General features: G+C 51.6%; 1 protein-coding gene across 8 annotated transcripts in view; it reads left to right on the forward strand.

The window, feature by feature from the left end:
* The window catches only part of CACNA1C (calcium voltage-gated channel subunit alpha1 C), a 390058-nt gene that overhangs the window by 300441 nt on the left and 63004 nt on the right, over window positions 1-26613 (forward strand). For all 8 annotated transcript variants that reach the window (XM_065943172.1, XM_065943187.1, XM_065943201.1 and 5 more), the window contains exons 12-19: window positions 9420-9580; window positions 10395-10620; window positions 18529-18736; window positions 19612-19732; window positions 21003-21117; window positions 21827-21947; window positions 22273-22342; window positions 24599-24731. In XM_065943172.1, coding sequence (XP_065799244.1) covers window positions 9420-9580; window positions 10395-10620; window positions 18529-18736; window positions 19612-19732; window positions 21003-21117; window positions 21827-21947; window positions 22273-22342; window positions 24599-24731 — 1155 coding nt within the window. The remainder of the gene's footprint in view (window positions 1-9419; window positions 9581-10394; window positions 10621-18528; window positions 18737-19611; window positions 19733-21002; window positions 21118-21826; window positions 21948-22272; window positions 22343-24598; window positions 24732-26613) is intronic.

The raw sequence follows: 26613 nt of genomic DNA on the forward strand, positions 1-26613 counted from the left end.
TCCTGCTGGGCCCCGGGGTGGCCCCGCGGGTGGGGGCTGAGTGAGGGGCCAGCCGAGGGGGTCTCGGGGTCTGGTGACTTAGTGTTTGTGTTAGTGTTCGTGGCTGCACCAGCCCGGGAGGTTGTGAGACGCTGGTCTCGCTCCCTTCTAAGATGAAGTCCAGTTGAGATAAGTGCCACACGCTGCTCTCTGCCGCTTTTGGCCACGTTTACAGGACTTGGTGAGGTGAGGGCATGCGGGTTCCATCAGCGCTGCCTCAGAGCCTTCCGCAGGGCCATCCTTGCCCCATCTGCCCCTCCAGGCCCACTGCCTGTGTCCCCCATCCTGTCTCTTACATCGAGGTTTCTGCGTGGAGCCCTTCTTCCACCCGAATCATGGCGTCCCGGCCCCCTGCAGAACCTGGGCTCCGTTAGGAAGCTCAGCTATCACCGCATCTCGACACCTTCTGTAGACCCCCCTCCCTCCCCGCATCGCTCCGTTCAGACCTCGGTCACCACTCTCACCGTGTGCGTTCCTGCAACCCCAATACGCTCCATGAGCTTCCAGAGTATGGTTTGCATGGAGCCAAGCTGAGCGCCCGACTGGCGGCAGGCCGTCCCCTGATTATGTCGGATGTGAGGATGGGCCTGGAAATTTACTCTCACAAAGCTTGCACGGGCCAGAAAACATCGATTATGTTTTGTAATCCATCTAATCTTGCTGTCCCAGCCTCACCTGCTGCATAGCTGGCACATGCCTGCATGCGTGTTAAGTTGCTTCAGTCGTGTCTGAATCTGTGCGACCCCATGGACTGTAGCCCGCCAGGCTCCTCTGTCTGTGGGATTCTCCAGGCACGAATACGGGAGTGGGTTACCATGCACTCCTCCAGGGGACCTTCCCAACCCAGGAATCGAACCCACGTCTCCTACATTGCATGCGGGTTCTTTACCATCTGAGCCACCTGGGAAACCCCAGCAGGAGCAGAAACAGCATTAGATTTCAGTCCAGCCAAGCAGTGAAGCCCAAGTCCCTGAGGCTGAATGTTTAGTCCCTCTTCTTCCCTCTGTCCACCTCCTCTCCAGGGTGGACAAGCGGGGTTAGGACTTCAAGATCTCGTAAATACACAGGGGCTCAGTGAGGACTCTGTTCTCTGGCCCCAGACTCTTTGAACCCATGGATGGGCTGCGGGAACCAGGCGCTGGCCCACGCTCCGGCCATACATCACCACCTGCACTTGCCTGGGTAGAGCTCTAGGCTGAAGGCTGGTGGCCCCCAGGCACCCACAGACCCTGTGCCCCAGCCAGGAGAGGCATCTCCGGCCCCAGTGTCCCAGCCTCCCTACGACTATCCCGGTGTTTCTAACACTTGGCTCTGGGTTGCTGGTGAGGGACCCTCTCCTCTCCCACCTTCTGCTCCCTGTTCACTGGGGCTGGAAAACACAGGCTTTGTCTCCTTCCACTTCCTCTCAAGCTGAGACCTCCTTTACATAAAAAGCCTGAAGTCAAGTCTCCCTAAAATAGATCCCTGGTGGCTCAGACAGTAAAGCATCTGCCTGCAATGTGGGAGACCCGGGTTCAATCCCTGGGCCAGGAAGATCCCCTGGAGAAGGAAATGGCAACCCATCCCAGTACTCTTGCCTGGAAAATTCCATGGATGGAGGAGCCTGGTGGGCTACAGTCCATGGGGTGGCAAAGAGTCAGACACAACTGAGCAATTTCACTTTCACTTTCAAGTCTCCCAGGCCCAAGTCCTGTCACAGGAGAGAGCTTGAGAATGTAGCAAGTCCTTTCTCTCCATAATACTCAGATCTCACTGCTTCTCCGGCATCTTGAGGGGCAGTGGGTACCCCTTGGGGGGGGACGGATGGGCTGTCCTGCCCCAGAACAGCTTTAGGCTTGACACAGACTCAAAGCGAAGTTCTGTTTCCCAGTCAAAGCTCAGAAAGCACTTTGTGTTCTGACAGTTCCAAAGCCTCCACGCAGGGAGATGGCCCAGGAGACAGAGGGCGTTCTGTGTCCAGTGCTCAAGGGTGTGCTCCTGGAGAAGAGGGGGCACAGGGGCCCACACCCCTAGGCTCTGCCTGGCTTTGAGACAAGGCTCACCTGCTTGTCCTGGATGCCCCTCTAGGAAGGGCTCCTCCCCCAGCAGCTACGACTCATGATGCAGCAGAAATACAGAGAGAAGGCTCTGTATTCATCCCCAAAGGCTTATTCACAGTCGGTTGACACCATCAGGAAATCCATGTTCAGAAGAGGGTATTGTGGCCAAGGGGCGCGGGGCCACGTGGCTCATGTGTGGCCGAGTCTAGACCCATGCCCAGGACCCGGACAGCACCCTCTGATGAGGTCCTGCCTAGGGTTCCAAAGCTTTCTTCTTCTTTTTTTTTTTCTAATTAGTTGGAGGCTAATTACTTCACAACATTGCAGTGGGTTTTGTCATACATTGATATGAATCAGCCATAGAGTTACACGTACTCCCCATCCCGATCCCCCCTCCCACCTCCCTCTCCACCCGATTCCTCTGGGTCCTCCCAATCCACCAGGCCCGAGCACTTGTCTCATGCATCCCACCTGGGCTGGTGGTCTGTTTCACCATAGATAATATACATGCTGTTCTTTTGAAACATCCCACCCTCACCTTCTCCCACAGAGTTCAAAAGTCTGTTCTGTACTTCTGTGTCTCTTTTTCTGTTTTGCATATAGGGTTATCATTACCATCTTTCTAAATTCCATATATATGTGTTAGTATGCTGTAATGTTCTTTATCTTTCTGGCTTACTTCACTCTGTATAATGGGCTCCAGTTTCCTCCATCTCATTAGAACTGATTCAAATGAATTCTTTTTAATGGCTGAGTAATATTCCATGGTGTATATGTACCACAGCTTCCTTATCCATTCATCTGCTGATGGGTATCTAGGTTGCTTCCATGTCCTGGCTATTATAAACAGTGCTGCGATGAACATTGGGGTGCACGTGTCTCTTTCAGATCTGGTTTCCTCGGTGTGTATGCCCAGAAGTGGTATTGCTGGGTCATATGGCAGTTCTATTTCCAGTTTTTTAAGAAATCTCCACACTGTTTTCCATAGCAGCTGTACTAGTTTGCTTTCCCACCAACAGTGTAAGAGGGTTCCCTTTTCTCCACACCCTCTCCAGCATTTATTGCTTGTAGACTTTTGGATAGCAGCCATCCTGACTGGCGTGTAATGATACCTCATTGTGGTTTTGATTTGCATTTCTCTGATAATGAGTGATGTGGAGCATCTTTTCATGTGTTTGTTAGCCATCTGTATGTCTTCTTTGGAGAAATGTCTGTTTAGTTCTTTGGCCCATTTTTTGATTGGGTCATTTATTTTTCTGGAATTGAGCTTCAGGAGTTGCTTGTATATTTTTGAGATTAATCCTTTGTCTGTTTCTTCATTTGCTATTATTTTCTCCCAATCTGAGGGCTGTCTTTTCACCTTGCTTATAGTTTCCTTTGTAGTGCAAAAGCTTTTAAGTTTCATTAGGTCCCATTTGTTTAGTTTTGCTTTTATTTCCAATATTCTGGGAGGTGGGTCATAGAGGATCTTGCTGTGATTTATGTTGGAGAGTGCAAAACTTTCTTCTTGGCTGTGTCTGGGGTCAGGGGAGGGGTCCACGGCACAGCTACTGAGCAGAAACACAATGCCAGCCACTTCCGCCCTTTCTAAAACTCTCTATCAGCCATGTTAAAAAGTGAAAAGGAGCAGGTGAAATTAATCATAATATATTTTTATTTAAGCCAATGCATCTAAAACATCATTTCAAGATGTAATTAATACTTTAAATTAATCATATATTAATTTATATTAATTTTTCTGCTAAATCTTTGAAGTCCAGTGTGCCCTTTACACTGACTGTACGTCCAGTTTGGACTGGCCACATGCATAGTAGCCACATATGGCCAGTGGCTCCTACACCAGATATTGTGGCCCTACAGGGTCAGATGGGAGCTACCTCATCTACATCTTACAGGCTGATGCTGGGTCTGTTGAGGGAATAGCAAAGCTGGCAATGGACTAAAAGTGCCACCGAATCACCAAGGTCGACCCTGAGCAGCCTCTGTGGAGCAGACGTGGGAAAACTGCCTCCTCACAGCCTCTGTCTGTCTGATGGTGGCAACTGAAATGGAGTAAGAGATGCAGGAGAAATACAGTAACAAAGGGGAAGAAGGGGAGAGAATTTCCACAACTCAGAAGTAACCTCCTAAACAGGGAAAAGCCTGTTTTACTCCAGTAGAGAATCTAAAATTTGAGTTAAAAAAAAAAAAAATTCTTGATCATTTTCTCAGTTTAACAATGACACATAGTAGAATCTGACCTACAAATGGCCTATTCTACTTGCAAGACAAAGATACAAAATCACAGGATTTTTAAAAGAAATATTAGAGCAGAGGTCTTAGGGAAATTCTGGCAAATTAATGGACTTACAATATTTGGGCAATATTAGAGTATTTTCTTGGTAAGCCAAGTCGCTACTTTGAGGAATTAGTTATAATAAGGAATTTTGTGACATTTGGGGCTCAGAATAGGACTTCAGCAGTTATGGAACAAAATGTTCCGAGGTCTTCTCACTTTGAAGGGATTAAACAGGCAATGTGCTAGGGTTGGATCTGGAAGACATGGGGGTCTGAAGTGAACCTTTCAGGGTCTGAGGTAAACCCCTCAGGGGTCTGAGGGGAACCCCTCTGGGTCTGAGGGGAACCCCTCAGGGGTCTCAGGGGAACCCCTCGGAGTCTGAGGGGAACCCCTTGGAGTCTGATGTTTGGAAACCTGTCCCATTTTCAGAGAAATGTGCCCACAAGTTACCCCTTACCTCTGCTATCCCCTCAGCAACAAGGCACATGCCCAAATTTGCCCATCCTAATTGCCTGTTTTTAGGTTACTTTTGTATAAAACAATTAAATGTAGGGATTTTCTGGGTTGTTTATTCTCCACTCTTGTCTCTGGAAAGAGCCCCACCATTTGGTGTCTCCTGTTCTAGATGCTTGTCCAGAATTCTGTGCCAGGCAGATTCTTCCAGGGGCACCACCCCCTCTCCTCCTGACCCCAGCCCTGGGGTCTTAAGCCTTGCCCACACAGGCAGTGAGCAAGTCTGTGCACAGCTTGTCTCTGCTGCCCTACCTGCCTGCCCACCCAGTGTTCCTGCTGAGGGGGCATGGGGGGCAGGGGGGCTACGGATCCATCACAAAGGGCAGGACTCCACCCCTCAATCTCGGGACCTTGCGATCGATCTCCGTGGAGAGGCAGGAACCTCACGTTAAACATACTGACTTACAGGAAAGGGGCATCGTGTCCTCGATGGAACCTGGCTGGCTGCCCACGGCAGGCTGGGAGGCCTTCCCCTGAGGCACCTACTAGGCCCGCCTGGCACCCAGCTCCCTTGGGGTCCGTCAACCACGTGAGCTTCCTGTCTGTGTGTTAACTGCTGAATATGTAGAACCCAACTGGGATAGATGCTTAACAAATGCGTCTTGAGTGTGTAGCCAAGTGAGTAACATAGACAGTGTGTCTGGAGCTCCAATGCTGAGACACCTAGAAAAGTGCATCATGGGGAAGCAAGCAAGCCTGAACCATCAAGCCCTGAAGCAAGGGCGAGACCCCAAAAAGGAGGCTTGGTGGGGGGACAACCATGTCAAGCAGAGTTGTCTGGTGGGACCACAGATGGACGAGTGAAAAGATGTGAGAGAGGATACGACCAAGCCCACCATGCCCTCTGGGTCTGCGTCCAGAAAGTTCCACTTCTAGAAGAAATGACTTTGCCAAGGAGCTGAGGGAACGTGAATAGCAGGTGAATTCCTCCTCCTTGCCTTATCATTTAATCTCTATATTCTCTGTGCGCATGTAAACACACAAATAAACTTACACGTTCTAATAAACTATTACGTTTATTATACAGTAGGAAGCGTTGCCAGGAAACCAGTTGTCAAGCAAAGCTATATTTTGAAGAGTGGGAGGTGTGTAATTATCTTTAAATACTTTCTCTGGGTAGTAATTACTCCACCCCCACCCCAGCCCAAGCCCACGTGGCTCTCCTGAGTGGCTGTCACACGAGCACACGATTCCACGGGCACCACCCTGACCGTCAGTCACAGTGGCTACCGGGGATCCACCAGAGCATCTCCAGACCCCCAGGACAGGCCCCCAGCACGTGGCACCTGTATCCACCAGTCCCAGACTTGGGAACAGAACTTAGTCAAGCTTTCATCAGCATGAGACAGAGGTCGAGTTAGTTCCTCCAAAACCCGGAAGAAAGCAGCCACAATTCCATTAGCCTCTGAATCAGTTATGGGTGATTTCTGTAAATGAGATTGCCTCTATTCAAAACACATTCTTTGCAACTACAATGTAAACTGTTGCCCACTTTAAAAATACACAAAGTGAGAGTTAAGTTGTATTGGGGACAAAGTGAGGACTATAGCCTGGGAGACAGCATCTCAGCTAGCTCTGAGAACTGCTCCAAAGAGGCAGGGGGAAGGTCAGTATATACGTGATTTTGGTGAGGGTGGAGTTCATACAATCAAGCACACATTTTTTGCAGGTTTCTGCTAGTCATCTGTAGGTCACTGCTAGTCACGAGGAGCAGGCGTCACCATGAAGGATTTTAGTGTTTTTCTAGCTTTAAGGAGATGTAAGACGTGGGCTCATAAAACCATCTCCTGAAAATATCCAACTCTCTCACGACCAGTCCTGCCAGCTTTTTCCAGAGCACAGAGGGCCTCATTTCTGCTCTCCACAGAGAATTCTTTACAGGGGTGCTGAAGGTCAGCAGCTGCAGTAGCACATGATTTAATCTTTGCAGAGGTAGATGGCAAGTGCCTGTGGCAAGGGTCCATTTTTGTGTCATTCACGCATGCGTGCTCAGTCAGTCATGTCTGACTCTTTGCAACCCCATGTACTGCAGCCCGCCAAGGATCCTCTGTCCATGGGATTTCCCAGGCAAGAATACTGGAAATACTGCCATTTCCTTCTTCAGGGGATCTTCCCAACCCAGGGGTTGAACTCATATCTCCTGTGTCTCTTGCATTGGCATGCAGTGTCTTTACCACTGAGCCACCTTGATGCTACTTAAGATTAGACATGAGTTCGTCTTGAAAATTTGTTTTTCAGGGGGAAAAAATGTCTCCCAAATTTGTCTATAGTATTACCCACCTCAGTCACAGGAGACAAGTGGAGTCTCACCCTGGCCAGAGAAGGTGCCTCAGCACTGCAGTCCAGCACCCAGAGGCCGCCCCCCACCCCGACTAGAGGCCACCCCATCGCCTTGTCCCGCTTCACCCCACCCCTGCTCTTCCCTGACAGTCAGTCTAGGGGAACGGAAGGCCCACAGCGCACTTGGAAACCATCATTTTTCTGACCTCCGGGCATTTCTTCTCCATGTGGTGACCCTCCCCCCGTAGCAGCCATCATCCCTGCCAAGGCTTGGTGCTCCCTGGAGGTGGCATCCCTGCCCCCCAGGTGATGGAGGGAGGAGTCAGGTCAGAACCCTTCCTTCCCTTCCCTGCTCTGCAGACCACAAGCCAGGTTCTCCTGCAACTCCCGGGCAGCCAGGCCTCCTTAGATGTGCCCCCCTTCCTGGTCTCAGAACAGATTCCAGCAGAGGCATGGCAATAGGATTTCCCACGGACCGTAGCCACAGAAATAACAGAGTAGAAATACAGACAAAGTCAAGCTCTCCTGAAGGCCGTTTGGGGTGGGTGGAGGGTCCTAACAGCAGAGTCTGGACAGTGGAGACCTAGGACATTGTGTAGATATGAGTGCAGGCATCCAGTGCCCCCTTTCTGTCCACAAGTAGGGACTCTGTCCTCAGCCGCCAGTGGGTGTTCCTGCAGACACGACCTGCAAATACTTCCAGTCATTCCTCTGCAGGGGGCCCACGCTGGTGACTGGGCCTACGCCCCCAACCCTTTCTCTCTCCCCTGCATTCGAGGCCAGGGTCAAAGGCCTGCTAACCTGCCTCCAAAATCGGTCAGCTCATGGTCGTCTTTGCATGAGTGAAGCTGTGACCTTCCTCATCTCTCTCCCAACGGCCTGCTGAGCATCCCTACCCTGAGCTGACCCTTGACCACATGGCTGTTTCGTTGGCTGTTTGGTTTCTAGACCCAGATCCCCTCTCAAGGCAGGGCCCCACAGTCTCACCTGCACTCCCTTCCCTTCCCTCCTCGCACAGTGTGGGCATTTGTTAAATGTTTGGCCGACAGAATTACCAAATATAGCTGCATATTTTCTCAGTATTGAGGATGAAATTGGGGACAAGCTATAAACCCATCCACCAAAGTTATAAAATGCGAGTGTTTCCTTGGGATCTTCCAGCTCCATGGTTGTCATCTGTGGTTACATAAGAGAACCATTCAGAATCTTAACAAACAGCAATGGTATTTGGGTGTGCTGTGTCACTTCAGTCGTGTCCGACTCTGCGGCCCCACAAACTGTAGCCCACCGGGTTCCTCTGTCCGTGGGATTTCCCAGGCAAGAATACTGGAGTGAGTTGCCATCTCCTCCTCCAGGGGATCTTCCCGACCTAGAGATCAAACCCAAGCCTCTTGCATCTTCTGCATTGGTAGGCAGATTCTTTACCACTAACACCACCTAGGAAGCCCAACAGTGTCTGGGGGGTATTTTAAAATACCCCCAGACAGTCAGATTTAACTGGTTTGGAGTTGGCACCTAAATACTGGTGGGTTTTTGTTATTAAGTTTCCCCATGTGATTCAATGCACAGCCAGATTTGATGAAAGTCTCTAACCAGAGGCCACGGGGGCCAGTGTCCTGTGGCCCATGGATGAGCTTTCAGGGCTTCATGAGTGCCGTGAACTCATGTTGCTGACTCTTCCCACCCCCATAGACAAGGCAGCTAGACAAGGGCTGGTCACCTGGGCAGGGGGTGGTGGGCGGGTAACACCACTGACTCTGTCCCCAGTCAGTATCAGTCCAGGCACCCACACTCAAGGACCCTTGGCTTTCTTCTGAAAATCAGGACAACACCTTCTCTGCAGAGTTGTTTAAAGACTCAGAGAAGGCATGAGAAGTGCCTGATATGGAACCAGGCAGATGTGGGGTTCACTAGTGATAGCCATTTCTAGTCCTAGTGCTATCATCACTACTAGTTATACTTGCAGCTCTATTTCTAGTGATGCCATTGTTATGAAAATAGGATACCTCCCTTCAGCATCAGGCAAGACCCTCACACAAGGCTGACCCTGCTTGGGGTCACAGACAAGGGGGCCATGGTCCCAGAGCAGTAGGACACCCTTCCCCCACCCCCCGCCGAGGCCACACTGCCAGTCACAAGCCGGTGACTGCGGTGGGATGCTGGTCCCTCGGCCCTTGGTGAGGCTGGGCCAGCTCAGGGGAGGGAGGTGTCCAGCGCGGGACCTGAACTCACAGCTGCCCCCTCCCGTCCCCCTCCTCTGCCCCTTCCAGCCGCTACTGGCGCAGGTGGAATCGGTTCTGCAGAAGGAAGTGCCGTGCGGCCGTGAAGTCCAGCATCTTCTACTGGCTGGTCATCTTCCTGGTTTTCCTCAACACGCTCACCATCGCCTCCGAGCACTACAACCAGCCCCACTGGCTCACGGAAGTCCAAGGTGAGAGGCCACCAGCCCTCCTGTTACTCAAGCTGATGGGGCTCTCTCCTGGGGGTGGGCAAGGGGAGCAGGGCCAGGGACGAGGAGGCAGTGGGTCACCCTGGCCACACCAGAGCCTGGCAGCTCACCAGCCAGTAAAACACACGAACTCACTGTACATAGACGGGACCCGCCAGGCCAGCGATGCTGTCCACCTGTCCCGGCGGTCACCACTGAGTCCAGGGGACCATGTCAGGAACAGTGGCTTGTTGGGCTCTGTCAGATCCTTAACTGCCCACCCGTCACCCCCAGTGGATTGCCACAGCCCGGCCTCCAGGTGTGCTGGCCCGCGCCTGCGAGGGGCAGTGAGCACAGAGCCAGGGAGAGGACGAGGGTGGCCTGGGCCCAGGGACCTGTCCTCCACGGCTGTCAGTCCCACCACCCCTCGCTGGGGTACTAATCCGAGGGCCAGGCAGACCCAGCCTGGACCCCGAGGTGACTCCCGGAACCTGGGCGGGCCCATCTCCTCCCAATGATGAGGACAGACAAGGACCCCGGCTCCCGCTCTTGGCTAGTGGGTTTGACCAGACAGGTGGCAGCCCCTCGAACCTCACTTCTTGTGTCTGGAAAATGGGCATGACAGCAGCTGGGCTGCCTGGAGAGCCGCTGTGGGGTGGGGGGACTCGGGGGGTAGGGGGTTGTCGCTGGATGTGTGTTGAGGTTGTAACTAGACGAGTTGCAGAGGGAGGGCCATGTGTGGGACCCAGCATGGGGTGTCCCTGCAGGGAGCGCCCCACCCTCACCTCCTCTGCCCCGCCCCGTGCGGCCCCTGCAGACACGGCCAATAAGGCCCTGCTGGCCCTGTTCACGGCGGAGATGCTGCTCAAGATGTACAGCCTGGGCCTGCAGGCCTACTTCGTGTCGCTCTTCAACCGCTTCGACTGCTTCATTGTGTGCGGCGGCATCCTGGAGACCATCCTGGTGGAGACCAAGATCATGTCACCCCTGGGCATCTCCGTGCTGCGCTGCGTGCGTCTCCTGCGGATATTTAAGATCACAAGGTGCGTGCCGCCCTCCTCTCCCCTCCTTGGAGGCTTTTTTGCTTCCAAGGAGCAAGTGTCTTTTAATTTCGCGACTGCTGTCGCCCTCCGCAGTGATTTTGGAGCCCAAGAAAATGAAGTCTGTCACTGTTTCCACTTTTCCCCCATCTATTTGCCATGAAGTGATGGGACCGGATGCCATGATCTTAGTTTTTCAATGTGTAAGGATTCCAGTTTCTCTACTTTCTAAACTCTCTTGTCCATCTCCAGAGACAGGACTTAAAGGATTTTTGAGTGACTCTGCTTGCTCCTCCTGGGGTATGCCCAAAGCTATTTTTCATGTGGCATTTCAGGTGCCTTTTAAGTAATTCTCAAAACCCCACCTGCTTGGGGTTTTGTCTTTGGTTTGGGGTTTTGTTTTTTTTTTAATTCCTATAGAAAAGAATTCTTGCTCCCAGGTATTGTCACAGCATCTTAGTGTTCATTCTATTTTTATCAACAATTTATCTATTTCTAATCTGAAACTACTGCCAAGAAACCATTTTAAATCTGTCTTTATCCTCAAGCTTCCCAAAGCCTGTCCACAGGAATTTTCAGATCCCCAAAACGTCTGTGAACAGAACAATTTCATCGTCTAATTAGAAGTTCCTTTGGCAAAGGTCATTGTCTTCCTGTTTTCCAGTCTCCAAACCCTCTGGGGGCTTCTGGGAGACGCCAGAGAGACTAGCTGTGGGGGATCCCATGCCCGCTTCTGAACCTCGTCCCCAATATGTTCCAGAGACCAGAATGTGCCTAAAATAGGGTCTGGGAGTGTGCCTGGAGGTCCCCTGAGACAGGTCAGCCTGGCTCTCCCTCAAACAAGTCTGTTTCTCCCTCTTCTTTGAAAATCTCTAGGAGATGCTATTTTTAACAGTGTTTTCTAGACCAGTGATTGTGATTCTCAAACCTCCTCAAAGGAGCTCATTAAGGATCTCCCCACACCTAGAGATTTTGACCAGAACCCCCCAGGGTGTTCTGAGCCATGGCTCTGATAACCTCACTTTGAGACACTCTGGCCTGATTTTCTGCAGCCATCCTTTGTCCTCTTTCTCGTCTAAAATTATGAACCTTCGTGTATACCTGGAAATTGTGATCTTTTCTTGGCATTCACTTCTCTAGACTGTAGCCCCGACCCCATTAAGATGGTACTTCTGATGGCTCTCAACTGAGAAAACTCGTAATGATGAAGACCTAACATGAATCCAGCCAAGTTTTTAAACTGATTTTTCCCTTCTTCTTCCCTTTTTAAAAATTTATCTATTTTTAATTGAAGGATAATTACTTTATAATATTGTATTGGTTTCTGCCATACATCACCATGAATCAGCCACAGGTATACATATGTCGCCTCCCTCTTAAACCTCCCTCCCACCTCCCACCCCATCCCACCCCGCTAGGTTGATACAGAGCCCCGGTTTGAGTTCCCTGAGTCATATAGAAAATTCACGTTGGCTCTCTAATTTTACGTACATAATGTAGATGTTTCCATGTTACTCTCTCCATTCATCCCACCCTCTCCTTCCCCCACTGTGTCCACAGTCTATTCTCTAGTCTGTGTTCCTGTTGCTGCCCTGCACATGGGTTCCTCACTGCCATTTTCTAGATTCCATATATATGTGTTAATACACGATATTTGTCTTTCTAACTTACTTCACTCTGTATAATAGGCTCTAGGTTCAGCCATCTCATTAGAACTAACTCAAAAGTGTTCCTTTTTATGGCTTATATCGCACTATATGTACCACAGTTCCTTTATCCATTCATCTGTTGATGGACATCTAGTTTGCTTCCTTGTCCTAACTATTGTAAATAGACCTGCAATGAACATTGGAGTGCATGTGTCTTTTTCAATTTTGATTTCCTCAGGGTATACACCTAGCAGTGGGATTGCTGGGTTGTACGATAGCTTTACTCTTAAGGAATAATTTTTCTTAAGGAATCTCATACTGTCTTCCATAGTGGCTACATCAGTTTACATTCCTACCGACAGTACAGGAGGGTCCCCTTTTTTCCACACCCTCTCCAGCATTATTGTTTGTAGATTTTTTTTGGTGATGGCCATTCTGACCAGTATAAAGTGATATCTCATTGTAGCTTCGATTTGCATTTCTCTAATAATGAGCGACGTTGAGTGTCTTTTCTTGTGTTTATCAGTCATCTGAATGTCTTCTTTGAAGAAATGTCCATTTAGGTTTTTTGCTCACTTTTTGATTAGTTTGTTTGTTTTTCTGGTATGAGTTGCATGAGCTGCTTATATATTTTGGAAATTAATCCTTTGTCAGTTGTTTCATTTGCTGTTATTTTCTCCCATTCTGAGGGTTGTCTTTTCACCTGCATTATCTTTGAGTGAATGACCAGGGCCTTCCAGCCACAGGAGGTTTGAGGTCCTTTCTCCTGCTTCGGGCCTCTGTGGGGTTCTAAGCGTTGCATGGTTTTAATATCTAGTTTGTCTGCTGTTTGTCAGCCTGACATTTGCTCTGTGGGAAGGAAGAGGAGCTTTGGTTTGATTAGATCTGGATGTGATTCCCATTTACTAATTGCATCCCATTTTTTAAACACTTGGCCTTTAAGTGCACCACCATCCCTCCAGCCATTGCCATTTTCCCTTTGAAGCCATGAATCCTTCCCTTGCTCCTGAAACTCCCTCCCCAGGCCCTGAGAGGTGAGACCAGGCTGACTCAGCACTGACAGCCCACTGGTGAATCCTGACCACAGGGGCCCCACAACCCGAAGCTCAAACCCTTCAGTCTCTGAGCCCTCAGTGTCCCTGTCTGGCCGTGAGCCGCAGATCGCCCTCCTCCGCCATCTCCCAGCCCCGACTCTTCCCAGGGACCCAGGGAGGCTCTACGCTCGTTGTGGGCCCCTGTTACAAAAGTGACTTTGATGTCCACCCACTTGTCAGGCTGGGGGCCCACAAGCCGGCCATCATTGCGGAAGGTGCTGGTTTTCTGGGATTAAGGAGACAGGTGAGGATGACGCTCCGCTCCCTGCCTCACCCCGACACGACCACAGGGCCGGCCAGGGGACTCTGAGAGGCTCAGGGAGCACCTCCCCAGTCCCACGGTCAAGGCAGGCTGCCCTGCCAGTGTGACCAGGCCACGGGCCCATGCGGGTCTGGCCCCTGCATGACCGAGGCCTCCGAAGCAAACAGGGAAGACCAGGCCTTTGAGTTTGTTATCCAGGTGGGTTTGACTCCAGAGTCTCAGCCCCCAGATAAAGTGAAGGATGGGGAACAGGAGGAACTAAACCAGCAGTTTCCACCCCAGACCCAGGCCATCCCAGATCCTGACTACCACGGTCTGCAATCCTGTTTGCCGCCTCCTGGCCCAGCAAATGCTGGGTTCAGCCTCAGCGTCTCTCCAGGCTCTGGTGAGTCTTAGGGAACCAGGGTTCGACCCCTGCTGAGTTGGTCCTTGGGCACCACATCCCCAAGACTCTATTTTATAGCTGGAGGTTTCTCCCTTTTAACCCCCTCTCCCAATTTGCCCACCTCCCCCCACACATGTCTGGGAACCACAGTCTATTCTCCTGACATGTACCAGTGTGACACGTGGTCTGGCCGTGGGAGGTCGGGAGCCTCAGACCTTATGTTATGGAGGAATCCATGGGGAGACGTCAGGGCTATGAACACCTGCTCCCTCGGTGATGGTCTTATCTGAATCACTGAGCTCGCTCACTCATTCATTCATTCCTATTTTCCTCTCTCCTTCCTTTAATGTCAGTGGATCAGATGTTTTCGGTGTACTGTGATTTATTGCTGTCCTAGGCGCACTGGCTGTGATACATTTATGTCTCCTCACCTGGGCCTCGGGGTGGCAGCTGGAGGGGGCGGGGGGGGCAGGGCAGGTGAGACGCTGGCCTGGGTGGCAGGTGCCAGGAGCTGCTGAGGGGGTGAGGAGGCCTGAAGGGCGACCCTGGGCCAGAGACACAGCTGTGCTTTACTGTGATGGGATGGGCCATGGGGGCCCCGTCACACCAGCATGTCGTGCAGAGAACCACCCCCCCATTGACTGAGACGACTGGGCGCCCCTGGGCACACGAGGAGCAGGAGAAGAGGGTTCTCCCTTTGGGCCAGAGGCTCTGCCCACCCTTTCAGCACCCCCAGGCCTCCTCCACCACACATTCCCAGATCAGCTCCTGGCCCATGACAGGTGATACAACCTGCTGTCCATCACAGCCTCCGCTCCCCGCAGCCACGGCCCTGATCCGCTCCAGCCAGCCCTCCTCCCCAACTCAGTGACTTTTCTCTCTCGGGTCTGGGGCCTGCTAGGCTGGCGCCCCTGGGTTCCTGGCCAGCTTACAGCTCTGAGTCTTAGCGCTCAGAGGCTAGAATAGCCTAGCCTAAGTCTATCAGGCTAGCCTAGATAGATTGCTGCTGCTGCTGCTGCTAAGTCACTTCAGTCGTGTCCGACTCTGTGCGACCCCATAGACGGCAGCCCACCAGGCTCCTCCATCCCTGGGATTCTCCAGGCAAGAACACTGGAGTGGGTTGCCATTTCCTTCTCCAATGTATGCAAGTGAAAAGTGAAAGTGAAATCGCTCAGTCGTGTCCGACTCTTAGCGACCCCATGGACCGCAGCCTACCAGGAGCCTCCATCCATGGGATTTTCCAGGCAAGAGTACTGGAGTGGGGCTAGATAGACTAGCCTAAGTCTATTCCCCTCATGTCCATGGACCTCCAGAAAACTAAGGCGCTGATGTTTATGGCCATTGTCTTTCCCAGTATATTCTGTGCAGTTTAGGGGTTCTGTAACCTTAACCCACATGACCTTAACCTCCCCTCCCCACCACCAGCTGATACAGCTGGGTATTCTTGTTACAAACATGCTCCAGAGTTCTGGTTCCTAAACACCGCCTTGCTGCCAGGCACTGGTGCCCTCACGTCAGTGGTCTCATGGTTCCAGGTGATGCTTGGGAATCGGCATTTAGAAAGTGGTGCCTCCTCAGCGCGTCCCTCCAGGCAGCTTTGGGAACTTTAAATGTAAGCAGGGCGGGTCTTCTAGCCCCACAGAGATTCTCTGACTCCCTCGCTTCAAGCAGAACTGTCAGTACAGCCTCTAGCTGACCAGGAGCCCATCACACATGCAGGGCTGGCCAGAAATCACCCGAGGACAGAGACAGAGCAGGTGAGAGGAAAGCCTCTGCCCTCACGGACTCAAGCCTATTTGGTGAGACAGATGAGGAAGACGTGTGAGCATCTTGAGAGCAAGTGCAAATAACTGTACATTGTTATTGTTGTTTAGTTGCCGAGTCGTATCTGACTCTTTGTGACTCCATGGACTGTAGCCCACCGGGCTCCTCTGTCCATGGGATGCTCCAGGGAAGAATACTGGGGTAGGTTGTCATTTCCTTCTCCAGAAATGTATCTTAACATTCTGCAAACAGAGGGTATGTGGCTGGCAGGCAGAGAAGAGTGGAGAAAAGCTGTCTGAAGGAGAAAGGAGCAGGAGAGATTCCAGGTTGGGGAGAAGGTCATGTTTACGTGCAAACTGCTGGCCCGTCTGCTTCTGTCACTTAATGCGGAGCCGCTCCGCAGAGAGAGGGGTCCAGCCGGGGTGCAGCTGCCAGGCTGCAGTGGGGGTGGCTTGCATGTCACTGTCTTGAGCAACAGAAACAATTCCCTGTCTCTCTCAGTGATAACCTGGGAATATCTTAAGTGGAGGAGCTTGAGGTTGTGACCTGGAAGGTGGCCGGGCGGGGGTAGCACTGGGAGATACGAGAGGCTGTGTCCTGGCACGTGCCCAACTGGCAGCCGTGTCCCTTTTGCTGCACCTGAACCAACCCTGTCCCAGGTCTCTGAGCCCTTCCAACCATTCGTGTCCTACCCCCTTTTCCAGGAGAGGGTTTTCCCCCTCCCCATCCGTCCCCACGATGAAGGCATCTGTGTTTACAGCCAGCCACAGGCTGGAGGGGTGCAGGAGGGATGGGGTGGGGTGGGGTGGTCGCAACTCAGGGTTTTTTAAGCTTGGCTATTTACCAGAATCCTCTGGGTTTCTGGGCCCCAACCACAGCTACTGAATCATAACCTCTAGAAGACAGGTTTTTTAAAGATCCAACTCTTTGAATTGGGTGAATCTGGGAAACTGCAATGAGCCATGCGCCCACTCTCATCCATGAGCCACCCTGCTCACCCTCACCTGATGGGGACCCCACTCGTGCCTGGGCTGGATGGAAGGCTACATTCTGGAAAAAGAAAATTTTTAATTGTGTCTTTTTGTCTCAAGATCAATAGTAATAACAATAATTACTAACCTTTATCACCTTTGTGCCAGGCACTATAATGAGGGTCTTTTTTTTTCCGAGTTAGAATTTATTTTTTTCTAGTTTAATTGAGAAATAATTGACATATGTCAGTGTCTCGGTTTAAGGTGTACAGCATGATGATCTGTTTTACATATATTGTAAAATGATAGGTTTAGTTAACATCTACCATCTCATAGAGATATAGTGTATTCAATAAAAAGAAAAAAAATCCTTATGTTGAGAGCTCCTAGGATTTACTCTGACAGCTTTCATATACAGCAGTGTTGGCTACAGTCATTGTGTTGTACGTTACATGCCTAGCATTTATATATCTATAACTAAATAAATGCTAGGAATTTGAAACTGGAAGTTGGTACCTTTGACCAGCTTCATCCAATTCCACCTCCCACCACCACCTTGCCTCCAGTAACCACAAATCTGATCTCTTTTTCTGTGAGTTTCGTGAGGGGTCTTGTTTGGTTTTGTTTTTGTATTTTCTAGATTCCACATATAAATGAGATTGTATGGTATTTGTGTTTCTCTGTCTGACTTCCTTCACTTAGCATAATACCTTCAAGGTTCATCCGCGTTGTTGCAAATAGCAACATTTCATTCTTCTTTATGGTTAAGTAATATCCCATTGTAGATAATGTATACCGCATTTTCTTTATCCATTTATCCGTTCATGGACACTTAGGTTGTCTCCGCATCTCGGCTATTGTGAATAATGTTGCAATGGACATATCGTTTGGATATATTCCCAGAAGCAGAATTGCTGGGTCGTGTGGTAGTTCTATTTTTAATTTTCTTGAGGAAGCTTCATTTTGTTTTTCACAGTGGCTGCACCAGTTTACATTATTCCCACCAACAGTGCACAAGCGTTCCCTTTTTTCCATGTTCTCGACAACACTTGTCTCTTGTCTTTTTGATGATAGGCATTCTAAAGGGGTGAGGTGATACCTTGTGGTTTTGATTTGCATTTTCCTAATGATTAGTGATGGTGAGCATTTTTTAACGTGTGTGTTAGCAATCTGGATGTCTTCTTTGGAGAAAAGTCTATTTAGGCCTTCTGTTCATTTTTTCATTGGCTTATTGGGGATGTTCTTTGTTTTTTGCTGTTGAGTTGTATGCATTCTTCATATATGTTGAAGAATATGTCTTCGTATCTTAATCTCTTATCAGATATATGGTTTGCAAATATTTTTTTCCCATTTTGTAGGTTTTTCACTTTGCTGAGAGTTTACTGTCAGAAGTTTTTAGTTTGATGTTGTCTCACTTGTTTATTTTTTTATTTTGTTGCCTGAGGGCTGAGCTTTTAAAAAATCATTATCACATGTAATCCTCCCAATAACACAATGAAGTGCAAGCTGTCACTGCCCCTATTTCTTCAGCTGGGGAGAAGAAAGAAAGAAGGGAGGTTGAGCAACTTGCCCAAAGGCATGTGCAGAGCTGGGTGGGAACCAGGCTGCTGAGCCTGGGCCCTGAACTGAGTCACTCACACTCCAGTTGTGAGCTGGCCGGCCCAGTCCCACCACCACGCCGCCCCAAGGGAAGGGCAAAGAGCAGGGAGCTGCAGCTGGTCTCAGAGCCCCTGGCGGGTGTGGCGGGTGGAGGGAGGTGAGGCCGCTAATGCCCCCTCGTCCGCAGATACTGGAACTCCCTGAGCAACCTGGTGGCGTCCCTGCTGAACTCAGTTCGCTCCATCGCCTCGCTGCTGCTGCTGCTCTTCCTCTTCATCATCATCTTCTCCCTCCTGGGGATGCAGCTCTTTGGGGGGAAGTTCAACTTTGATGAGATGCAGACCCGGAGGAGCACCTTTGACAACTTCCCGCAGTCCCTCCTCACCGTGTTTCAGGTATGGACCCTTCTCTGCCGGATCATGGTCGGAGTGGGGAGGGGCGCAGGAAGCAGGTGCCGGGGGGTGGGGGGAGCAGAGAGGAAGGGGCTTCCCACTCCCACGGGACAGCCAAAGCCAGACCAGGTCGATCATGGGAGCCCAGGAGACTCTTAAGCCCCCACCCCCAAGCCCCACGGAATTTCACTGTCCAATGGACCCCTGGGGGGAAAAAAAAGATCCAACTCAGTGGCTTAAAAATCTGTTTCTTAGCTGTGGAAACCTTTATTCAAATATATTCTACATGAAAGCCCAAAATATCCACAAAAGAGGGCAGACAGCTCTTGCTGGAGAGGAAAGAGGAGGGGAGTTGCCCCCAGGAAAATACGACCACCATCAAATTTGTGACTTTCGAGGATCTGCTGGCTTGGGGCCAAGTTCAAGTAGCACTGAAGTTTAAAGGGAGATCAGTTTACAGATTAAATTGAACGATAACGTGGATGTTGCCAAAATCTTATAGATGGTACCCAAAGTCCTCGTGTTTGGGGAAGCCTGGGGGACCACGTGGCTCCTCAGTGAACATGGTCACCTTGATGCCTTAGCCCTAGGGTGGGCTAACGGTGGCCGCCGAGCACCGGGCCTGGACTGTAGGAGCTGTTTATCCCAGGAAGTGCTTACAGTCGATCAATCATTTGTGCCAGTGGCCATGCACTCAAAGGAGAGGGCTGGACCTGCAGGATCACAGCTCAGAGCCCCGGGAGGAGATCGGGTGGCAGGAGACGGGGAGAGGAGAGAGGTGTCAGAGGTTTCTATATGGCAGGGGGCCGGGCAGGGGAGCTTCGGGCTTGCTGTTGGTCTAACGCTGTGTCCCTCATTGGTGGGACTATGTCATTCAGATCCTGACCGGGGAGGACTGGAATTCGGTGATGTATGATGGGATCATGGCTTATGGCGGCCCCTCTTTTCCAGGGATGTTAGTCTGTATTTACTTCATCATCCTCTTCATCTGTGGAAATTGTATCCTTTGTGCCTGCCTCCCCCGCCCCCTTTTGCCCCCCTAACTTGTAGCTCAATGCCAGTAGGTGCGACCAGTGGGTCCTGACCAGGGGGGACCCAGGGCCACCCTTCCCCAGAGAAGGAAAAGGCACATGTCCAGCCCAGACCACCTTAGTGGTGCAGGCAAGTCGGGATGGGAACCTGGAGCCGGGCCCGGGGGGGTGTGAGTCCATCCCCCTGAGCTGCCGAGGTCCAGGTGGGCAGTGCCCACTGGGGTTGGCCTTGCAACTGCCCACTCGGACCTCATCGTGAGGCATCTGCTGCCCTGGCCGGGGGCCCTGCTGAGGGAGGAAAAACCTCACCCTGGAAGTGACCTTCACCTGTTGCCCTCCCTCTGAAACTGCTCAGGGGGATGTTAGCTACAGGCAGATCAGACAGGCCACGGGCAGGTTCCCAGGTCCCCCACTGCAGGCAGCGCCCCCCTGTCGTGTCCCCCGGGGTTCTGTGCAGAGAGGCTTGTAAAGTAGAATTATAGATGATCTGGACTCAGAGGTCAGTTCTCAGCCTCAGACACACCCAGGGCTGTCTACCTAGTGTCCTGGAAACAGGGTGGAAATGGCAGCACCTCCGATCTAGTGGGCCAAGCGAGGCTGAACTGGGTACCGCACGCCCAGCCCCTGCCCTTGGGTGCGGGGCCCCTCAGCTCCCCGTGTGAACCAGAGCCACCCGGGGCCTGGGGTGGAGGGGGCCTGACCGGCGTTAACCTCTAGGCTGGACTGGCTGTGATCCGGTTCTCTGACCCACGGTACATGCATCTGAGTTGGGGGCGGGGGAGAAGAAACGTCAGACTCCGCTCAGTCAGAAGCCGGGCTGACCCTCCTGGGGCCTCTGTCTGAACAAGGTCATGGCGGGAGTGGGCAGGGCGAGCAGGCACCTCCTGGTGGTGGTAATGACCGGCCAGTGCCATGACCCGCTGGAGGCAGCGCTGTTTACAGTGTCACTTACAGGCAGTCGTCTCTGTGGGAAGCAGCATCGAAACCCAGCAATTAGAGCAAGGCTGGGCTCCCTGCCTTCCAACCCCAGACCCGGCCTGCGAGCCCACCTGCTCCGGATCCCCCAGGAAACCCCAGGAAGCTAGGAGGGCGGTGCAGAGGGGAACGGGGGCTCAGTGGGCTTGGAACCCCTCCCCGTGGGGAACTTCGCCCCTGCACGTCCTGTCCTGGCCCGGCCCCTGTGCCCACCCACCACCCCAAGTCCAAGGGTCATTTTCTTTAAGAATGGACACAAACAGATATCCTACTGAACGTGTTCTTGGCCATTGCCGTGGACAACCTGGCTGACGCCGAGAGCCTCACGTCTGCCCAGAAGGAGGAGGAAGAGGAGAAGGAGAGGAAGAAGCTGGCCAGGTAATTGCGAGGCTCCTGGGCCAAGCGCGGCCTGCCTCCCAGATGCTGTTCCCGTCAGTGCTCAGGAGAGGCTGGGCCTGCCCGGCTGTCCTTCTAGACGGGGTTAGGTGGGGGCCCCTACAGTGAGCTGGGCCTCTCCCCTATTCCTGGACATCGCTCTAAGTGAGGAGCACCATGAATTACATCTCTGGGAAGGTGTCGTGTTTCCCCATGGGTCCAGGAGTTGGGGGACTCTCTTTTGAGAAGAGGGTCATGACAGATGATGGGAGCAGAGGATGGGATGGGAGGGCAGCCAGTCGGAAGAGAACCTGGAAAGATGATGCCTCCTCACTGTTCTGTAGTTCATCTCTGCTGATGAACAGACAAGACAGGACCCCACGCCGTCCTCATCCGTGTTCCGATGGACGGTCTGGGCCACACCTGTGCTGGATACTGAGCAGGTTCTCAGGAACCTTTGAATTAGACAGAGGCTAAGTCGGGGAGAAGTTGGGCATTCAGCTGAGTGCTAGACAGAGCCGAGCAGGGGCAGAGACCCAGGGAGGACAGAGCCATGGGGAGGCCCAGTGCCCCAAGGATTGAGCCACACAGCAGGGCCCCCAGAAGACAGGTGGTCCCAGGCCCCGGCGGTCTGGACCCCAAGGGACCACTAGGGCAGCACCCTATTACTCTGGTCAACATCCCTTGCTCTTCTCTCCTGCTGACCCGCCAGGACTGCCAGCCCAGAGAAGAAGCAAGAGGTGGTAGAGAAGCCAGCCGTGGAGGAGACCAAGGAGGAGAAAATCGAGCTGAAATCCATCACAGCAGATGGAGAGTCCCCACCCGCCACCAAGGTACAGGCTGCTCTGCCCAGGAGCCGGGGCGGGGGTTGGGAGAGGGAGGGGGACAGCCGTGCTGGGTGGGCTGCTCTGCCCAGAAGCTAGACACCAAGGGAGAGGGGGACACAGAGGCCAGAGGAGGGGGACAGAGCTGGGACGGGTGGACAGCAGTGCTGGGTGGGCGTGCAGAGGAGGAAGGCCAGCCTTCTGCTGGTGTTCTAAGGGTCATGTACAAAGGGACAGTTCAGCCTAGACACAGGGGCAATTTCAAGACTCCTGGAGGCCTCTAAACCATGAATCTTATCTAACCGGACCCTCCTTCTCTCCCTTGGCTGCCTAGATCAACATGGATGATCTCCAGCCCAACGAGAATGAGAACAAGAGCTCCTACCCCAACCAGGAAACCACAGGTACCAGCCTGCTGCCTGGCCTGGGGGAGGTGGTGGAGGAGAATGGGGGTGAACACCTGGCTCTAAAGCTGTGTGTTGGTCCCAGTTTCCCCACAAGCGGGAGCCTCACTCGATCCCCCAACTCAGCTGCAGCATCACCGTTTATCCTCTGGGGGAAAACTTTGCTCAATTATTACTGTGATAATAATAACAGAAGACTGAACACATTGTGTTGGAGCAGTGCCTTTGGGCCTTTTGGAAGCTGGATTCCATATACATGTAAGGTTTATTATAGCCTATGTTGTAAAATCGCTATTAAGTTACATAACTTATTAGGATAACATATGTCGCAGCATCTTGCTTGGTTAATAATAATAGTAAATCCCAAATCTGTCCTGCCTGCTCCCGGGAGGGGGTGCTGAGCGCAGCAGGGCTCCGCTGCAGACGCCTGCTCACGGCTCTGCACAACGCTGTCGGGTCTCCTGCAACAAGAGCATCCTGTCTTCGGTCTGATCCGCAAACTGGCAGGCGGGCCCCTGGAGAGGGTCTCTCGTCAGGAGCCCATCCACCCTCAGGAGCCAGTCCCCTGCATCAGGACACCACACCCTGCGTGAGCTTGGCCTGCCCTCCTTCTGCCGAAAGTTGTGGGTATCATCACCTGCTTCAAGCTCAAAGTCACAACAGACCACCACGGCGCTACGGGTCTCGCCGACCCGGGTCCCCGTGCAGACTGGTCTGTGTGGGGGCATAGCTCCCTCAGAAGCTGGACTGCGCCCAGCCTCCTTTCTCCTGTCCCTCCACAGTCTGTCCGCTGGGAAAGAGGACTTGGCTTCCTGGGGCTCAGACAGAAAGGAGGGCGGAAAGGTGTCCCTGAGCCTGCATCGAGCCTTTTGAAGCCTTAACAGCCCCTGGGGCAGAAACCGTTACAGAATTTCAAAGACACACCAGAAATAGCCACTGAATGCAGTAGGCGGGTCTTGTCTTGATCCTGAATGAGCAAATAAACTTTAAAATGATATTTTTGAGGCAGTCAGGGAAAACTGAATATGGGCAGGGAGCTAACTGGTGTTAAGAAGGTTTTGTTCATCACGGGACCCCCTGCAGGTGGTGCCGGTTCCTAGTCCCCATGAGGCGACCACACTGCCCAGCAGGGGCCTGTCAGGCCTCCCCCCGAAGTTTAATCTCCAGAGTTCAAGGTCGGCGGAGCCCCTCTGTACACACCACATTTCAGAAACATCACCTCACTCAGGAGGAAAGCTTTGTGCTGAGATGGGCTTTCATCTGCTTGATTCAAGTATGCGTGTGAACATAGATGTTCTTGAAGAGTCACTCTGGACTTAAAATTAATAATTGCACATGAGAAAGAAATGTGATGACCCCAGGGAACATGTAGCTCAGTCCAGATGCCGTGAGGGAGGCCTGGGCTGTTGCGGGGACTCTAGGGGGTGAGCAGTGAGGTAGCTGCTTCATGGAGCAGGGTGGTCCGTACTAGGTCTGCAGTTCCGGGAGTTGGAGAGGAAAGAAGTGACTTCTGGACCATTCAGTTGTCACGGATACAGAGCTGGATGAAACCAGGGAGACATCCACTCGTTGATTTAATCGCTGCTTATAAAGCACCTACAGTGCCCTGGACAGGCACTGGGGGCTCAGCCATGGGGGCAGATAAACTGCTGTTGCGGGGGGCCCACATTCAGCGAGAGGCAGACAAGTAAGAAAGCAAACCAACCAGAAAGCTAATGTCAGGGAAATCATAAAACCATGCCCTGCCTTCAAGTTATGGACACACCTGTCTGCGGAGAAGCCCAGGGAGGCCAGAGCAAGAGAAATGGAGGGGGTGGGACATGAGCAGGTGGGGCAGCCCTGAAGGCCACCCGCCCTTTCCCATGGCCTGCAGCCAGCCAGCTGAGGACACCTGGCCATGCCCCCATCTCACTTGGTTGCCTTTCTGGTGTCTGACCACTAGGATGACCAGCCACCCCAATCTGTAGTGCCCTGAGGGTTTCCCAGGATGTGGGGATTTCTGTTTATAAAGCAGGACAGGAGTTGAGCTGGTCACCCGACTCACAACCTGGTCTCCTGTGCTGCCAGGAGGCTTCCTCCAGCAGAGATGAGCCTCAGAGGTGCCCACGGGAGATAGCTGGCCGTCCTAGCTGGTCCCCTGCGTTTCCAGAGATACCGATGATGTCTGATTCCTGTCCGTAGGAAGGTGTCTGGAAGTGGGCAGCATGGTGGTAAAAATAAGTGGGAGCTATTTAGGACGGTGCTTTTTTCCTGCAGGAGAAGAGGATGAGGAGGAGCCCGAGATGCCCGTGGGCCCCCGCCCGCGCCCCCTCTCTGAGCTGCACCTGAAGGAGAAGGCAGTGCCCATGCCGGAAGCCAGCGCCTTCTTCATCTTCAGCCCCAGCAACAGGTGTGTGGACGGGGGGGGGGCTCCACTCTCTCCGTGATGCCAGCCCAGCAGGCATCAGCATCGTCCAGCCCCCACCCCAGTGCACCCCACAACCTGGGTAAACAGGCATGGGTTTAGAGGAGAGAGTCCTGGATTATGAATCAGAAGACCTGTGTTTTGTTTTTCTTTCCATTGTTTGAAATAGGTAAACTCTGTTTCTACTCTGTCGGTGATTACATTTAACTTAACAACCCCTAAAGTTAAACAAGATCCTAAACCTTCTGCAAAATGGAAGGAAGTAAACAGCTAGACTGCATTAACTTCTCCCAGCTCACCCACCTTAGGTGTTGTGGTTGATGAGTAATTTGATCCCGACCTTTATTTCCAACCTAACAAATTAGATATGATTACCTGGTAGACAGGGTGTGTTTGGATTTACATAACACTTACCTTTCTATTTGTTTGATTTTCGAGTATCTTGGTCCATCTTTCAGGAATCATTTCTTTCCTCTTGAAGTATATTCTTTGGAAGTCCTTTAATGGTAACTTCATTTGACCTCTGTTTATCTGTAATTGCTTTCATTTCTTGTTCTTGAAAGACAGTTGTGCTGTGTGCACACTTTCAGGCGGACAGGCTGTGGCCCTCGGCATCTTAGACGTGTCACTCCACATTCAGTCGGAATTCCTGCTCTTGTTTCTCTGTAGGGTTCTGCCCCTTGTCTCACTCTTTTAACATCATCCATGGTCTCTGGGGTTGTATATGTTCACTACCACATGTTTCTCTCCATTTATCCTGCTTGGAACATATTATGTCTCCTAAGTCTATGGATTTATATTTTTTTGTCAGTTCTTGAATAATGTTAAGGATTAGGATAAGAACAGCTACTTCTGGGAGAGTTGCAGGAGAGTCTATTTACACATTGCCTGGTCTTCCTTTTCTCAGGCTGGTCCAAGGGGACACCTGATAGGCCTGCATATTCTGTCCTTCCCCTCTCACGCGTGCATGTCTTCATAACTTTCATCTCCTGGTCTCTCGGTTCAAATTCTGGGTAATTCTTTGGATATATCTTCCAAATTCTTAATTCTCTCTTCAATCCTATCTATGTTACTGTGTAAACCAGTTTTTATATCAGGTTATATATTTTTTCATGTCAGACAGTTCCATATATTGCTTTGTTTTCCAGATCCATCTACATCTGAGTTTCTTGTTAATTCGTCATCTTTGTGGTCAAGTATTTTATCCCATTAAATATTTCAAATATAGTTATTCTATCATCAGTATCTAATATTTCCAGTATACAGAGTCTCTGGGGAGAGGTCTAAATCATTTAATTGAGTTTCTCCTGAGATGCCAACTTAGTAGCTTATTTTCTTGAGTGTTCAGTGATCTTTGTGATCTCAATACTCCATCTTAATTGGGGAGACTCCCGGGGGCCTGAAGAAGGACTGAGAAGCTTTCTTCCAGATGTGTGCGTGGCTCAACCTAGGGGTCCCCGGTCCTCTGCCCCACCTCGAGCTGGCTTAAAGATTCCTCATAGAGGTGCCACCACTGGCTTCTATCCTCAGGCACCTCTGCCCAGGCCGGGCATGTCCAGCAGACACCAGCTCAGCGGATTGGCTTGAGGGAGGAGGGGATCACTGTAGACTTTCCTAGCTCTCATGAAACCAGAATAGTCTTGGAGAGCTCGTCCTTTCCAGGATTTGGTGCTTCTGCATCAGGAAGGTCTCTCAGAGGATTTAGTCAACCAACGCCAGAAGCAGAGGTCTGAAGGCCTGGTTCAAGCCCTGAGACAGCCCACGCCCTTCCCCGCACACACTCCAAAGTGGGCAAGACTATCCTTCCGGGCTTCCATGTTTTCATCTGTAAGATGAGATAGTACCCCGTCAAGAGGAAACAGCACAT

The sequence above is a fragment of the Muntiacus reevesi genome, chromosome 1, assembly GCF_963930625.1.
Source record: "Muntiacus reevesi chromosome 1, mMunRee1.1, whole genome shotgun sequence".
NCBI classification, from domain to species: domain Eukaryota; kingdom Metazoa; phylum Chordata; class Mammalia; order Artiodactyla; family Cervidae; genus Muntiacus; species Muntiacus reevesi.